This window comes from Lucilia cuprina, chromosome 4 (genome assembly GCF_022045245.1).
Source record: "Lucilia cuprina isolate Lc7/37 chromosome 4, ASM2204524v1, whole genome shotgun sequence".
Classification (NCBI taxonomy): Eukaryota; Metazoa; Arthropoda; class Insecta; order Diptera; family Calliphoridae; genus Lucilia; species Lucilia cuprina.
The window spans coordinates 68541649-68559202 of record NC_060952.1 but is presented as its reverse complement, the minus strand read 5'-3'; the positions used below and the strand labels follow the sequence as shown (position 1 = coordinate 68559202).

The 17554-nt window shown below is 27.7% G+C and overlaps 1 protein-coding gene across 1 annotated transcript; it reads right to left on the bottom strand.

Moving 5' to 3' along the window:
* Positions 1 to 546: 546 nt before the first annotated feature.
* Positions 547 to 17181, bottom strand: LOC111687083. The gene is made up of 4 exons (XM_023449494.2): positions 16848 to 17181; positions 4012 to 4437; positions 3764 to 3936; positions 547 to 1637 (listed from the first exon to the last, which is right to left on the bottom strand). The coding sequence occupies exons 2-4, from the start codon at positions 4401 to 4403 to the stop codon at positions 1045 to 1047; spliced, it is 1158 nt and encodes a 385-aa protein (XP_023305262.2). The 5' UTR covers positions 4404 to 4437; positions 16848 to 17181; the 3' UTR covers positions 547 to 1044.
* Between the last annotated feature and the right edge of the window lie 373 nt (positions 17182 to 17554).

Here is a 17554-nt window from a genome sequence, read left to right as displayed (position 1 = left end):
AAATATTGCATTTGTTTGACGCAACTTTATAAATATTTTATAACAAATATTTGGACCAAATATTTTACAGGTCTGAACGTAGCTTTAGTAAAAAAACAAAATTTGTATCCAGTATTTTTACATACAATATGTTTAAAATTTTTAAATATTTTTCGACATGTATTTTTACACTAATTATATTAGGAGTCTGGTTACCTACAACAAATAGTGTAAATTTAAACAAAAATTTATAAGAGTGTAAGCCAAAGAAGGCCCATAAAAAAGGTTTAAAAAATTTGTAAAGAACGAAGAAATGGCTATTTGAACTCCTTTCGACAATTTTGCTAGGACCAATGGTAAAAAATTATACTCATTAGAAAAAAACCCTGTATGACCAAAATGTCCAATCTGACCCCCTCTAAGTCCTGCCGATAGAAATAGACCGATAGAGCTGAAAATTTGTTTCTGACTTACTATTCAATAATACTAACCTTAGTGCAAATTTCGTCAAAATCGGCTCACTTGACATACTACACAATCGATTATACAAATTAAACAAATCTACAATTAAATGTTTATGATTGTTGTTAAAATATATTAAAGAATATGATTATCCATATATAGATATATGTATGTATGTACTTATCACAAAATTATATAAAAATTTGTCAATCTCATCCTTTGATAAAGGATTTGACATGTATTTCTCATTAATTAATTATAATACATAATGATTTTAATAAACTTAAACTAATTTATAAACTTTTATGTGTATGTATACTATTTTAAGTTTATATGGAACACAAGTTAAGGGCAGTCGGGCGCATTTGTCAGTTTTTCCATCATCCAAAAATTATAAATAAATAATAAAATTTAATGAAAATGTGCGGACATAACTGATCGATTCCATCTTTTATAATTTCTTTTTGGAGTATTCAGGCGATCGGTTGTGAGCACAACTTATTTATATATGTACATAAATACGAGTAAGTGAACTAACAATTTGGAAAACGGGAAACATTTTCATATTATTAAGAAATGAAAAGATCCATTTTATTTTAAAGCTTAAGCGACGCTTGATTCATCGGGTGACATCTCTTTAACGCGAGAATTGCGTTTTAAACGTGGCGGTGGAACTGGTACTTCATCTCTATTTGATTTATTATCATTAGCAGCTTTGAGAGAATTATTTCCCAATGCAGGAACTGAACTAAACGCTGACAATGTCGATCTTTTCTGTGAACTAACCGTTACCGTGCCTGGCAAAGGCTTCTTTTTACATAGACGTTTATCCAGATATTCTTTGCATCGTGCGATAAGCGGATTGTTTTTGCGATATAAATACCATATTGCCAAAAGAATCAATCCAAGGAACAACAATATAAATATGACAAGCAATGGGACATAATTGAATGGTTCCGTGGACTCCTCTGGTTGACTGCGTTCCGTGCTGCTGGTAGTGATTTTGGGACGCAAGGTTGGTCGAATTGGTGGTCTGACGGGACGCTTTGGAATACCCTCTCCTAATGCAATATCAGCACACGATCTAAATTCTTCCTGAGGTCCACAGCCAACAGCACCATTACCATCTGGACACATACCCCAGTTATTTCCTGCTATATAACGCCATTGTAAAACGCATTGATCACAAGTTATTTCTACATTTGAGAGACAAAATAAATAGATAATATTAATATACATTTTACTATAATTGGTATCAATTGTTAGTTGCAACATGAAATCAATTAATAAATAATTGTCAAAGAAATATAATGTTTTAGAAATTCTTGGTCGTTAAACTATTTTATCAAAAAAAGGTTTTGATTTTTTTCTAGGACTATCGCTCAGGGGATGACCTTAATCCATGCAGTACATTATGTTAGAACTATGAAAATTGTTTGTGGGAGGAAGGATATAGGAAGTAGCGGAGGATATAGAAAGTTCAGATGAGAATGAACTTTCTTTATAATGCGTTTCACAGCCAATCGACCACTAATGGGTGACATGCACAGAAAAAAAATTAAATTCAAAATCAAACAAAAAATTCATAAAGCCAAGTATTTTTTTACTAAAATAGGATCTATCACGAAATTCGAAAATCAAGTACTCAAATTCGTAAATTCTTTATTGAGAAATTTTCAGAATTTTTCTTATTAAAATAATATACTATTTACGAAGAACATTAATAAATATTCGCAACATTTCCAGACAATTTTTTTACTAAAACAATAATTATTTTGACAATAATAATACACAAAATTTCTTATTGAATCTATGAAAAGTTTGTTAAAAATATATATTAAATTTTTAACAAAAATTTTACTAATTCTATAAAATTAAAAATTGTAAAAAAGTACTTATGTGCTTACAACAATTTTGTTTCACATTTTAGAAACTACTATTTTGTACAGTGAAAACTAAAACACTTGTACATTAAATGTTATAAACCAAATGAGAATTATATCAATTCATTTTAGTACATTCAAAAACTTGTTTTATTGTTGTGTTCCATATGCTGATAAAAAAATAAAACTCAAACAAAAACATTTATTGAATCAGTAAAAAATTTTACTAGAAATTAAGTGTTTGTTAGAAAATATTTTTCTTCTGTGTGAAAATCAAACAAACTCATTATAAACCCAAACAAAAACATTTATAAAAATCGAAATTAAATTTAAGCAAACGATTGTTAAGAAAAAAATTGTGCATATTTTTTTTCTGTGTGTATTGCGAAAAAATTCTGGTATGGGAGGTAATGACACCATTTGTAGTCTCTTTCATCTGTCATCTAGTCCTGGAGACAATATGTGTTATTTGGTAACTATGTTTGGTAATTTTTATTTAAACGCACACAGAAAAAATCATAAACAAGTAAGAAAGAATCGTCGGTCGTGGCCGACCATATGATACCGTACACCAGTTATTAATATTAAATGTTTCATAATAAAGCTTTTATCTTCAATATTACATTATTTCGATACATATAAGCAATTTATGGATGAAAAACTAATTTTCTGAAAGAGGCTTTATATGGGGTTAGGGGCAAATATCGACTAAGCCCGATAAAATTTTGTGAATATATTTATATTTACATAATATTTTATTGTGCTGAATTTCATTGCGGTATTTGTGTTTATTATTTATTTTTGGACATTCAAGTAATTTTCTGAAGGGGACTTTGTATGGGAGCTAGGGTCAAATGGCAGGTCAAATGAAATTTGGCAGGTTCATCAAGACTTCTATAAAACTTAGTTGTGACGCATTTTATCGATATACCTGTATATTTAACATAATTATGAGCTCAGAAGCCCTTTTCGTGAATTCTAGCTGAAAAAATGGACTAAAATCGGTCCATTTTAAATAGGCTTCATCCTTGGGCCAAATAACACGTTTGTGCAAATTTCATCCAATTAGCTTGAAAATTGTGACCTGTATCTTGCGCACAAAGTTTACATGGACAGCCAGACGGACGGACGGACGAACGGACATAGCTTAATCGACTCATTCTTTCGATTATGTTACAAACATCAGCACAAACCCAATAAACCCTCCCCACTAAAGTGATGTAGGGTATAAAAAATTATAGTATTAAATTCCGCTTTTACGTATTTTAGATTAATTACAATCGGAGCCACAAAACGCTTTCGACAAGGATTTTTCATATATTTTGTATGAAGGGGAAAAATCAACTTATGGTTAGCGATAGTATGGTTGAGATGAATACTATTTTCTGGAATCGGGTTTTTCCGATTTTTTTATGCACAGTTTTTATGATTTCACAAACCTGGTAACACGGCTTTTATTTCATAAATTCTACTTCCATTGCGTGGATAGAACCTTGTTTCTAAATCACTTGGCGATGGCTGTGATGGAGATCCTCCTAGAACTGTTAACAGATTACGATCTAGACATTCCTGATTTGCTTTAGGCTCCGGGCATAGACGGAACTCAAAATATCTAAAATAAATGGAAATAAAAACAATATATTCTCATTTATGAATCATAATAAAATTATTAGTTTATTTAACTTACCCCATGTGACTTGCCGTTAACTCTACACGTATGGTCATTTCAGACCCAGGGGCATAGCGACGCACAATAACGCCTTGACCCCACTGGCCACCGTGTTCGTGAGGTCTTGGTTCTGGCATATCCCATGCATCTCCACACACGCCGCATTTACCTTCATTACGTTTCCACTGACGCGTAAAACCTCCACAGTACAATTCGTGGTCATTGTAGTCAGGTGGTGTGTTGAAACCATAACGCCATGCTGATGCACGACTTGGTGGTTCGATTAGTCGACCATGACCATCACAGTACTGTACATTCAGAGCAATGGCAAATATGAGCAATATCAAAAAACTTTTATTTATACTCTGTGCTTTATTAATTGCAAATTTTGTGTTGAAGAATTCGTTCATTTTTGATCACTGTTGTTCTTTATTACTTTTGCATCTGTAAAGAAAACATTTTCTCTTGATCTTGAATACATTCAAATATGAGTATGTAAATGTGCATTGTTTTAATTTAGTTGTGAAGTTGATTAGCCACCGAGTGAATACGGTTGGAACCCACACACATGCAAATACAATGTGTTAATTATATAAGAAAAATGGGTGTTTGACCTTTATCTAGTCCATTGTTTCTCTTGTGGTAAAAAAATTAATTTGATAAATTTCCATAAGTTATAATTTTGCTTATTTTATATTTATAGTATATGCGTTTTGTATTCGTATAATAACAGTGTGAAGATTCCCATCATTGTTCAATCATAGATACATATGTACATCAACTTAAAGCTGTATTCATATAAATACATTGGGATTTTATAAAATGAAAGAAAAGCTGTTGTTTCCGCTTTTAATTTTAAAATACCACTTCTGAAAATATTTTGTGAGCTGAGTCAAAGGATAAAAACTTTTTGAGATTTTTATAATTTTTCCAAATTTTAACAAAACATTTAGAATGTGTAGTTCACAGTGTTAGATCAAGTGTTTTTTTTTAGATTTAATTTCGAAAAATGAAACAAGTGAGAGCGCTTAATTTAGCTGAGCCGAATCTTAAAAACTCTCCCTTTTATATTTTACTCATTTTTTCTAACAGAAAATCCAAGATTTAAATATTTCATATCTGTTACAATTCTTAGATCATAATAGGCCGAAAAACACGTATGGTTCAAAATTTCATCAAAATATCATATAGACAGCCAGTCGGACAGAGTCGACTCAAAATCACACATAACGTGATTTTGAGTCGATCGGTATACTTTAAGGTAAATCTAATTATTCTAAATTTGAAATAAATTCGTTGTGTTTGCTGGGTTGGACCAATATTGACATTTGAAAATAATATTAAAAAATAAAAAGTAATCGAAAATTTGGTTTTTCTTTTGAAAATATTTTTAATAATTTTTTGGCAAAAACACAAATTTTTACAATGTTTATTGCTGCAGCAGGGACTATTGGGCCAAAGGAATTGTGTAAATGCATGAATTAACGCTTAATATAAACGATTATTGTCAATTTCAGTGCAGCCCAAATGCCCATACTAATGGGAACGGCATTTCGATTGTAGCTTAAAGTTTATAACACTTGCGTCAATGCAATGGTATTGTCCTACTACCTACTTATTGCAACTTACTCGCAATGTAATTGTAATGTAATATAATTTCATATTTTTGATATTTTGTTTTACATACAACAATAAAAATACTCATACAAGTGTATTAAATTCACCCAGAACTTGTACATGTGTATCGGACTACCAAGTATAACAAGTAGTCCGATTCTTTGACAGCAGTACCTAACTAAAATTTTGTGTGAAAAGTGAGATAAAATTATTTTAAAATATTACAGATTTTTTGTGCACAACCGTAATTTCGCGTACAATCCTTAAAAGTGGCCAAAAAAGTAATTTAAACATTTGAGTGTTTTGACAAGTTTACATTTCCCACACAAGAGTCGAACTCACACGATACTCGTAGATGGGAGAGAGTATATGAGAGTCGGACTATTTGTTATACTTTGGTTAATATCGAATTTCAAAGCTTTATTGATATGTAAAAATACTTTTCTGCAGTGGATCTTATTAGGGGACTAGGATCAAATGAAATCCGATGTCTGACATTCTTTACTATAGAATACAGAAAAATAACTCGCTCCAAATTTGATCATGATTACTAGCTACTCAACATTTTTATTTTCGTTTAAAATCTTTTCAAAATTTTATCCTTTATCCCCCATCAAGAAGCCTTGTATGGGGGATAAAGGAAATCGACCCACACTTTCTTAATTTTACACACTTCGTTCAAAAGATACAGCAAAACATGTGTCAAATTATTTCTTAATTTTACACACTTCGTTCAAAAGATACAGCAAAACATGTGTCAAATTATATCAAATTATCTTCAAAATAGAATCTGTACGAAATAAAAAAGTTATACAAAAATGTGCTTAGTCCAGCAAAAAAAAATTTGAAAAAGAAAACGTCCTAAAAAACTGTCATATGTATTGAACAGCATTATTTTTAAAATATTAAAAAATGAGACAACTAAGAAGAAAACTATCATAAAGTTTTTTTGCTTCTCAGGTATAATTTACAAATAAAGACTTGAGATAACGATATGTACGAACTTAAAAATTTTCTTATTTTTAATCAGACTTTTGTCGAAATAATGATAGACATAGCATCTGACATTTGCCCGTCTTCAATCAGTTTTTTTCAGAATTTCTCCAGAATTTTACATCAGATTAGCACATTTTCCGAATTTCCTGAAACAAACAGTTCTAAATTCTGAGCAACTTCCCATAAAATTTTCGTAATAAATTTTAACCGTATTTAAATGCAAAAACGACAACTTGTACAGACTGTAAAATTCAACAACAACAAAAATGAAATATCAATAATTAGAAAAAAAATTCCAGTTTAAAAAAATTAAACAAAATTTTATTTAAAAAGTGAGACAAAATTATTTTAAAAAATAATAACAGATTTGTTGTGGTTAAAGTGGTGAGAGTTTTGACTAGTTCAAATTTCTACTTTGTTATCAGACATGTTTCAAAAATTTTTGGATTTGAAAAAAGTAAAGTCAGTTCTATATACCAATAAATTCACTATTTCATGTAACATTAAACCAAAAAATGTCCTAAAATACTTCAAAACTTGTAGGAATCCGGGAAAGAGTGGTATATTTCTTGCTCGCACATTTTTTAATTTGTTTAAAAAATTTAAAAGGAATAAATAAAAAATGTTTATAAGAATCGAAAAGCCGAATTTAGCAAACTTACTTGTTTTAGAAATAAACAATTTCATTAAACAACAAAACTGTTTATAATTCTAAACGTTTGGACTTCAATTCCATAAAACAATGTTGTTTTATGTTGTCATTATTATATATCGTCACCTGAAATGCAAATGGGCAACAATACTTTTAAAAATTTTACAAGAGAGACAAAAAACTAAATAAAATAAAAACAATTGTTGCTATATGAATGTAATTTTTGAATATGACTGTTTCGCCAGACACTGTCTCATATGTTGCTTTTCAGAACTTTCTGACTTGAGGAAATTACTAATTTGTTGTTACGCCCTTTTGAATTCAATGTGAATAAAATCGGAATTTTTGACAATAGAGTTCTAAAAATTTGGGAAAATATGTATTTCGATGCAGTGGACAATTCAATACAAAAGTCGATTTTACTTTTTTTGGTTGTTACGCCTTTTTGCATTTTAAGTGACGATATATTTATGTACATATGTATGCAATAAATATATTGCAAAATATTAATTATTTTTTCTTTAAAGGTGTTTATGTATAAATAACTACGTACGTGTATTGACAATCTAAAAAGCAATTCCAAGCCGACAAAAAGTAATAATGTGAAGGTCGTATGGTTAAAAATTATTCTGCTAAAAACTGTTCTAAATGGCTGTAATAATTTGCCATACTTTTCTTATTATCGGATATACCAAAAAATGTATCTCAAATTAATTACTTTCCGATTGAAAAATTATATTGATTCAAACAATTTAAACTTAAATAAAAATATATGTTTTTTTTATTTTCGAATCGAGACAATGTTATATGAATTCTTCCTGCCTTAATTAATTAAGGCATACTTAAACAATGATAGATTTTGTCAAAAAACTGATTCCATTGATTTTCCTATAATCATTTAAACATATTAGTTACATTGTGTCAACCTTTCACCGTCGAAATATTTTTTTATTTTGTCAATAATTATACATCAAAATAAACTCTTTCACTTTAAAACTTAAAAAGTATTTTTTTCACAAAATAGTATTTATGCTCTTAAATCACACCCATTTAACATATAATAATTCAAATGACAGTTAGGTACATATGTACATATGTATGTATATTTGGTTACAACTTATTATTTAATAATAACAAATATAATGAATAAAAAAATTAAAAAGTAACAATTATAATTATTAATATTCAAACAAACCGGTGTCTTATTTGAGGTAATAGGCAAAAAAAATCGATAAAATTTTAATTTTTAAAAGTTTAAAGTCTTCTTTCGTCTTCTTTGATAATTGTTATAATGTATGAGTGTTGGATTGTTTGAATGTACATTTAAAATTCATAATGATTAAAAAATGAAAGTATGTATGTACAGTAGCGATCGAAAATCAAGACGATTTTGTTTTTTAAGCTTGACTAACATTTTTAATTAATTTAAAAAAATTATAATAACAATAGTAGAGTTCAATAACAGTGTTCAACACTTTGGATGATAATCGGGAAGACCACTTACATCAAAGTATACAGTTAATCTCAAAAATAAGTATACAGAAATACTGACAATTGGTTTTATTTAAAAAAGGATATTATTTTTTCAAAAATAAAAAAGTAACATATTTATTTATTAAAAACAATTATGATAATTATTATTCACTACTTTTTTCCTAGTTATGTTGGTTACTTGAGTTCTCATTTAAGGTGTAGTTAAATAGGTACAAAATTTACGCCACAAAAGTAAGTATACAGATAATTTCAATATGTATTTGGCTTAATGATATTAACAAAATTCATGAAAATTTTACATGTTTGAATGTATGTAATTATTTTATAATAAAATATTCTGTACACTATAACATGGAAAAAAATTCACTTTTTGTTTCGAAAAATTGAAATTTTTGGTAATTGATCTGAATATTATTTATAGGAGCATTTTTTCCTATTTAAGAACATTAAACCCCCGGAGTTTTGGATCCGGGTATTCAATAATATCCCTCGTTTGTTCATTATGATGCATTGGAAGATGATATTTTAACTTTTAAATTAATTGTTTCTTTACAATAATAACAATCCATTGCGGAACATTGCCGTTTTTAACATAGTATAGCGTTCATATTCGATATTTAACGGCGATTTCCCAAAATTTATATCTTAAAATGCGATATTAATAATATTTGCACTAGTATCCATTAATTAAAACAAGTTTTTTGGTTCCAATCATCCATTACACACTCCTAAATACTTACTACCAATAATCGTCGAATGGTGACCATGTCCATAATTTACACTACATATCGGTACTGAAATTGATTATTGTCCAAAATAGTAAGATTTTTATATTAAATCAGGCTCAATAGGTGGTATGAATACAAATTGAACAATTTTGAAAACGGATACATCTTAATTTGTTGGTAGAACAAATAAAATGTCCGATCCATAAAACATGGTTATTGTATCGAGTATATCAAGATATGATTGGTAGCATTATTGTATGCTTTGGAAATCGGAGTATTTATATTTCCAATGCATCATTTGGAGGGTTCAATGACCACCAGATCCACAATCCGGAGTGTAAAGTGGAAAAAATCTTAGAAATGAGAAAAAACTGTTCTACTAATTAATTTAGGAGCCAATCGGCCCAAATTTCAAGATTTCGGAACTAAAAGTAGATTTTTTCCAAGTTATTGTGTAAAAAATATTTTATTAAAAAGTAATTATATTAATACAAGTAAAATTTTCATAAATTTTGTTAATACCATTAAACCAAATATATACTGAAATGATCTGTATACTTACTTTTGTGACGTAAATTTTGCACCTTTTTAACTTTAGCTTAAATAAGAACTCAAAGAACCAAAATATGAAGAAAAAAAGTAGTGAATAATAATTATCATAATTGTTTTTAATAAATAAATGTGTTACTTTCTTGTTTTTTTTGTTTTTTTTTTTTTTTTGAAAAAATAATATGTTTTTTTAAATAAAACCAATCGTCAATATTTCTGTATACTTATTTTTGTGATTAACTGTATGTACGTAGTATGTATTAGGGTGATTGGTTATTCGACATGCATGTATGTATGTACATACTAGAAAATTTGCTTCAGTTTCGAACAATACTTTATGTATTTTACTTCCAGTTTATTTCGTCTATTCTCGGGTCATACATTCATTTATTTAGTATACAAATCATCAAAAACACAACGTAGATTTTTTTCTTTATTTAAAAATACAGATAAATATTTGGAAACCGTTAGCAGAGATTCATTTAAAAGTGCATATGTAGATAGTTTGTGTATAACTTAATTCCTGGTACCTGTTTACATATGTTAAATGTAGTTTAACATATTTTCTTTCATTATTAAAGTGAAAGTTTTCAATTGGAAAACTGGGAAATTTGTAACATATAAGTGTTATACATATATTACATATGTTTACATACATACATACATACATACATACATACATACATACATACATACATACATACATACATACATACATACATACATACATACATATGTATAAATGTATGTATATGCGTTCATAAAAACATCCATGTGTGGTTATAAGCATAACGTATACATTATACATTAGACCTGCCTATAAAAGAGATGTGTCTTATTTCATTTTGCAGTGTTAAAAATTAAATAATATGATTTGAGGTGAAACCGAAATTTCCCAGAATTTATCCATCGCATCGGATTTTAACATAAGGTAAATTAGTTACATTATTTTCTTTAAAAAAATCAAAATTGTTATTTTAATTTTCTTCAATAATTACGAAGATAAATGAAGTTACATATGTGAAAACTTTTGAAAACAATTCGATAGATTAAACTAACTGTAAACTGAACTGTAAGCTTAAAAATTTATTCGACTGATGGGCTGTATTTGTGCTTTAGTTACGTATTTTAAAGTAAAAATGAAGTGACCCCAAAAAATTTATTTGTACAAAAATCATATAGCTTTGATGATGTCAGTTAAGAACGTTTCTTTTATTTGTATCGATATTATACCCCAGGAAAAATAGGCAAACAAATTAGCAATCTGGGAAAATTCAGATAACAAAATTAAAATTTGCACATAGCTTCCACTTTGCATAATTAGTAAGGTGTTAATACACACCGGAAATATCTTTTAATGTTATTATAATTTCTATAGAGAATTAAATTCCCTAAATTTTAGTTGAAGATTTTTTTTAATATCATTATTTGTTTTCGTGCTATAGTGCATTATTTTTCCATTCCACTTATATTTTCTAATCTTAACATAGATTGTTTTATTAACAAATTTGTCACTGTTACACATTTTATCTCAAATTCGCTCTATGACTCATAGTGCAAAGTCTGTCTATCCGCAATTTCAGGATGTATCATAGGTCACATTTATGATCAGAATGAGAAAAGAATTGTGGTCACAATTTCACCAAAGTTTATTAAATCAGACTTTATCTTTAAATATTTTGTAACAATTTTTGAATTTTTAAAAGAGCAAAAGCACATTAAAATTGGAAAGAAGTCTTAGTCTAATTTCAATGAAAGAAGTCTTAGTCTAATTTCAATGAAATTCAGTGGAAATATTTTCCTGACATTGTAGATTATGTCGACTAATTTTCTTCAAATTATATTCATAATTATGACCTGTGACCCCATAGAAAATTTCGGATAGACTTATTTTGCACTATGAGCCAGAGGGGGTGATACTATTATGAGGATGTAACAGAAATTAGTATGTGTTTTTAGCTTTTATTAGAAAGAAAAAATGCGACATTATTTGTATTGGAGTTAAAATATTAAGATTTGAAAATGGTATTACAATGAAAAAATAGTGCATTATATCTCGAAAACAACTAATGTTAGGCGGAAATTAAATTCTCTATAGAAATTATAATAACATCAAAACGCCTAATAAGCAGGATATGCGCTAAAAATACATTTTTGTAATCTTACTAATTATGCTAAGTAGAAGCTTTTTGCAAATTTTAATTTAGCCATCTTAAATTCAAAACCCTTAATTTCCTGGACTATTACTTGAAATTGCAAAAATTAGAATAAAGAATTAATTTACAAAAAAGTGGTTACGTCTTTTTCGTCAAATGTTTGATAGGTGTGAACGTACCTAAGATCAATATTTATAAAAGGTATCAAAAATACTAACCATATATCTAGACTCTAGAGACTTCCGAAGAAGCAATAATAATTTTATTTTAACAATACTAAAGATATATATTTTTTGTTTCTAAATTTTATGTATATTTACTATGCTTTCAATTAATTTAGGTAATGTCTGTAATTTTTGCACTTTTATATAGGTATATATAATAATATTTACAATAAATTTAAGTGAATATCTACTTGTATGTGCGATATATTTCTAAGTAATACATTAATTACACGAGCTTAATTAAAAGTATTTCATTTGCCAATTATTACATTATATTTTTATGGCCGGTCATTCACCATTTAGATTTGTTATTGGTGTAATTTTTTCTTTTTGCTTATTAATGAGTATGAATTTAAAAAGAAAATTTTATAAAATACTCACAAACAAATACGCAATCATGAAACAAAAAATATTATTTATATACACATTCATACAAAGCTGCAAGTACAACATTTCACAATCTTTTTTAAGAAACAAAAAAATATCGTATTAATTAAAAAAGTAATAAGCAAACAACTTTTGGTTGCAAATACACGAAAACGTGTATGTATTACGGTTAAAGTTAAAAAAGAATTTTCTTGTAATTAAATTTAATTCATTTTAGGTTTACGGCAAAAACAAGTTTCTTACTTAAGTTTTTTGTTTTCTTTAGCTACATTCTCCTGTTCAGTACCGACCGTGGGACTAAAACAAAAAATAAAATCTTCAGAAAAAACAAGTTGGAAAGCAGAGTACTTTATCTTTAATATAAAACATCGATTTTTATATTTGTTTAAAAAATTAAATATGCACAATAATGGTTTGTAATTCTTTATCGCCTTTTGGATGATGAAGAACGAAATCCTCTAAATAATTATTAGCGACTTATATCCGATTTGTATGAAGTTTGGCAACATTTATACTTATCGCGACTTTAGTATATTATTTTTCTGCAAGACTACTGCGAACTTAATAATGAACTTATTATTGAAGTTTATCGATTTGAAATATGTTAAACACATTTATAAATTTTCATATAATATATTAATAGTTTTATGTTTTTAATTTGTTTTGGTTTTATTAGTTATTCGTTTACAGTTTTAAAATGGCTGCATTAGTAATTGTATATCCATTCAGTTTGATATACTTTGAATTTGTTACTGAAATATATAATAAACACGATTTGTTTTATTTCTTAAATCGTACATTTTTTATTTGTGAGCTTATTTGTTTTTTTGTTTTTGGCAATAAGAAAAAACAAGGAAATTAAATTATTTAAGTCTAAACTTTGATTTAAATTTGTCATTAACATTTTGTCTGGGTGCGTTCCTTGAATTCATGAACACTTCCAAACCACAAATGTATAGAAGTTATACATATACAATTAAAAAAGTACACGAAATAGTATTAAATTGAATTTATTTTGATATCTTTTACGAAAAGTATTTATTTAATAAATATTCATAAACAATATTTGTTTTGTTGTAAGCTTTGTGTGTTTCAGTTTAATCTTTTTTGACATATACATACATACATACATACATACATACATACATACATACATACATACATACATACATACATACGAACATACATAAAATATGTTTATTGGCGATATACGAAACTAATAATATTTGGTGTGCAATAAATTTTTATTGAAATCTTTTTGTACTTTTATGGAATGTTACTTTATGTTATTTCAAAAATTTGATCTTTAAAAATTAGATTAGGTCTTAAAGTGTTTTCCAAAAGAAAGCTTCGTATATCCAAATAACAACAAAACACAAATATAAAAACCAACTTGTGTGGGTTTCACCAATCAACTGATTCTTATATTGATTTCATTTCATTAATAAAATTTATTTCCTTTAAATTATTATATATACATATGCATTTTAATATACTGCGTGTATGAAAGTTATACTAATTAAATATATAAGTTACAACTTGTTAAACAGATGTGAGTGAGTCACAATATATTTCCGATAAATAATTTTAGCGCGAAATGAGAAGAAACCAAACAACTGAGATTATATCGTATTTAAAATTACCCTGCAGTTGTCGTTACTATTGCCTTCCTTAAAAATAGTCAACACATAAGAAAACAATCGAAAAAATTATGAGTAAAATTCAAGGCGGATTTTTTGAAATTTCTATTTCTAAATGAAATTATTAAATTAAGAAAACATAGTTGATTTAATTTTATTAACTTTCAAACTCGTGAATTAAAATTGCAAAACTTCTTGCGATTGTGATCTATAGCACAGCTATTTTGCAATTTGATTTCACAATCACCAATGTTATGCGAAATGCGGTTGTCATCACAAATTATTTCTCCTTTTTTCTCTCACGAACTTCTTCCGATGCATCTACATATGTTTATAACTTAAATATATATGTACATGCATCGGAATACCAATAGAACATATACATACACTTGAAATGCCGATTGACTTACCATTAACTATCGTGAAAAAACATAGATATATTGCCATTATCAAAACTGAAGGGTAACTTGTGAAAGAAGGGGTGCTATTAAGATTTCAGGAAAATAAAATAACAATAAAGAAATCGACCAAAAATAAACTGGTTGAAATACATGAACGTATGTATAAACGTATATACATACATTTTATATTAATACATTCAAAATCTGTTCGTATTATGATTAAATTTTAAAGTCCCGTACTGCAAGTTTTTGGAACAAGTTTGGATTGGTTTTTGTTTACTTTTGTTTCTTTATTAGTAAGTAACATGTCTTGTGACTAAATTGTACATTCATATAAATATATAACTAATATATATTCTCCAGTTTGAGTTTTTAGTCAAATATGATATTTTTGAATTGAGAATTGCGGGAAAATGCTTTTAACAAGAAGTTTTAAAATTTTTAACCAGCATATGAGTACGAATACATTTTTAGTTTCCCCTACATTTCGTTAACTTACTTTCTAAGAGCAAAGTGGAAAATGGAAAGTATATTTGTATTCTATAGACAGAGTTGAATTGGTATATAAAAATCCCTACATCATTGTGTTATTTTCAATAAACATTGAATATATCTTTTATATCATTGAAAAAAGTTATATTCCAAAACTTTTTTGTGGGTGATCTTTTTTAACTATAGCGAAAGAATAATATTCCCTATGTGTGTAAGTTCATGCTCTACAAGGACTTGCTATAATAATTTTGATACATGCAAAAAGTTAAAACCCTAATGTACACACATCTTTAAGCGATGAAGCATGTTTTCTAAATTTTTCGATTAAAGAACTTTCAGAATTTGTTATATAGATTAGATGCTGCACGCCAATGTACGCGGCATGCAGCATCTAGTGACAGCAGTGTTACCAGATCTAATTAAAATTGTGTGTTTACAAAACTTTCCATATCACTAAATCAAATGCACTAAATCAAAAAATATTTTTATTCTTTCCTAAATAACTGCTTTGTAATGTTTCAAAAACTATTTTGAACTTCAAATATATTATTTAGATCAAATTAATTAAAATTTATCAAAATGTAAAAATTCTATTTCAAACTTCAAATATATTATTTAGATCCAATTAATTAAAATTTATCAAAATGTAAAAAATTCCTTATATGAAATTTCTCTATTAAGAACGGCATTTATTCAAATTAATTTTACAAAATATTGAATATTGTCAGTCGATTGTCTAATTTATAATTCTTCAAAAAATTTTCGAAAATACATAGTATTTTCAACTTATATTTTTTTCTAAACGGATCAAATTTCATTATTATATTTTTTAGTTGATTATAGAAGTTTATTCTCGTTTTATGTTGCACTTTAAAATACTCGATGATTCACTTTAAAATAAAAACGTTACTTTAATTCGGTAGGTATAACAATACATATAAATAGATTTATGTGCGAACGTATTGTAAAAATACAATGATGAAACCAAACAAATTTTGTTTACTTCGATCTATTAAATATACTCGTACTATGTATATACCCTGTACGTATCTAAGTAAGTTTATGTACATATATACATGTATTTCATAAATTCCCGTGCTAAATGTATCTGATCAATAGAAAGGCAATGATAAAATAAAGCAACGCGTACTCGCTTAATTTTTAATATTATACAACATTTACATTGACTCTTTTTTTTGAGGGGGTTTCTTTATTCACAATGCACTTGGTTGGAAAAGACAAAAAACGTTCAAATGAAAGTGAAATGAAGTCGCTTTTTTGTTATTTTATGTTGATTTCTTTCGTATTCAATGGCTTTTGTTTTTTCAATATTTGTTTCTATCCATTATCGTTTTCACTTCACATTGTGGTTTTGTTAAATGTAAGTACAATGTGAATCCAAGTGGCAAAGTAAATAACAAAGTTATTAATTTGCAACGTACTACACAGACTTGTTTAAACTTAATTTTAGGTTTGTATTTGCAGCATAAGCAAAAATATACGAACAGATTCACTTACAGCTTTTATTATTCATTTGCTGACAACATTAATCTCTATCCCTGCGATATTAGAATAGAGAAGTTGGTGTTGATATGTTCACAAACAGTAAATGAGATCAAGTTTAAGCGAAATGAAATCGATATTCGTTTTAAAAGTTCTTATTTCACGTTGACCAACCGACCGACAAAGGCAACGATAACCAGTAAATTAAAAAAACACAACATCTATTTACACATAACAGCTTTCACCGGCGTGCAACAACAACAGTAACAAAAACTAGCACTTGTATTAATAAAAACGCCCGTAATCCGTAGAAACGTCTTGCTTTATTCAGTAACAGCAACAAACTGTTAAACCATCACAACCAGTTGCCGTCTTTCATTCTTCTTAACAATATTTGTTGATTTTTATTTGTAAATGTACTCTGGCTAAAGCAATATAAAAACAAAAAACTTTTTTAACAAATAAATAAAATACACAAATTTTCATATACGATAAAATGTAGGTTTGTTTATGCTTCGTCACTTTTAGCAGCTCTCAGTTCGTTAAGTAGGGCTCTCTTTTATTAACTTGGTTAAAATTCAAAACAATGTAACTTTGTTTTGTCACGCTACTTGACCAAAACGACATATTTAAGCAGAGCATTTCTTTAAGGGTTGACATAAACAGAGGTGACCAACATTTCGTTTATTTTAAATACGTACAGTGAAAGAAAATTGTTTGTA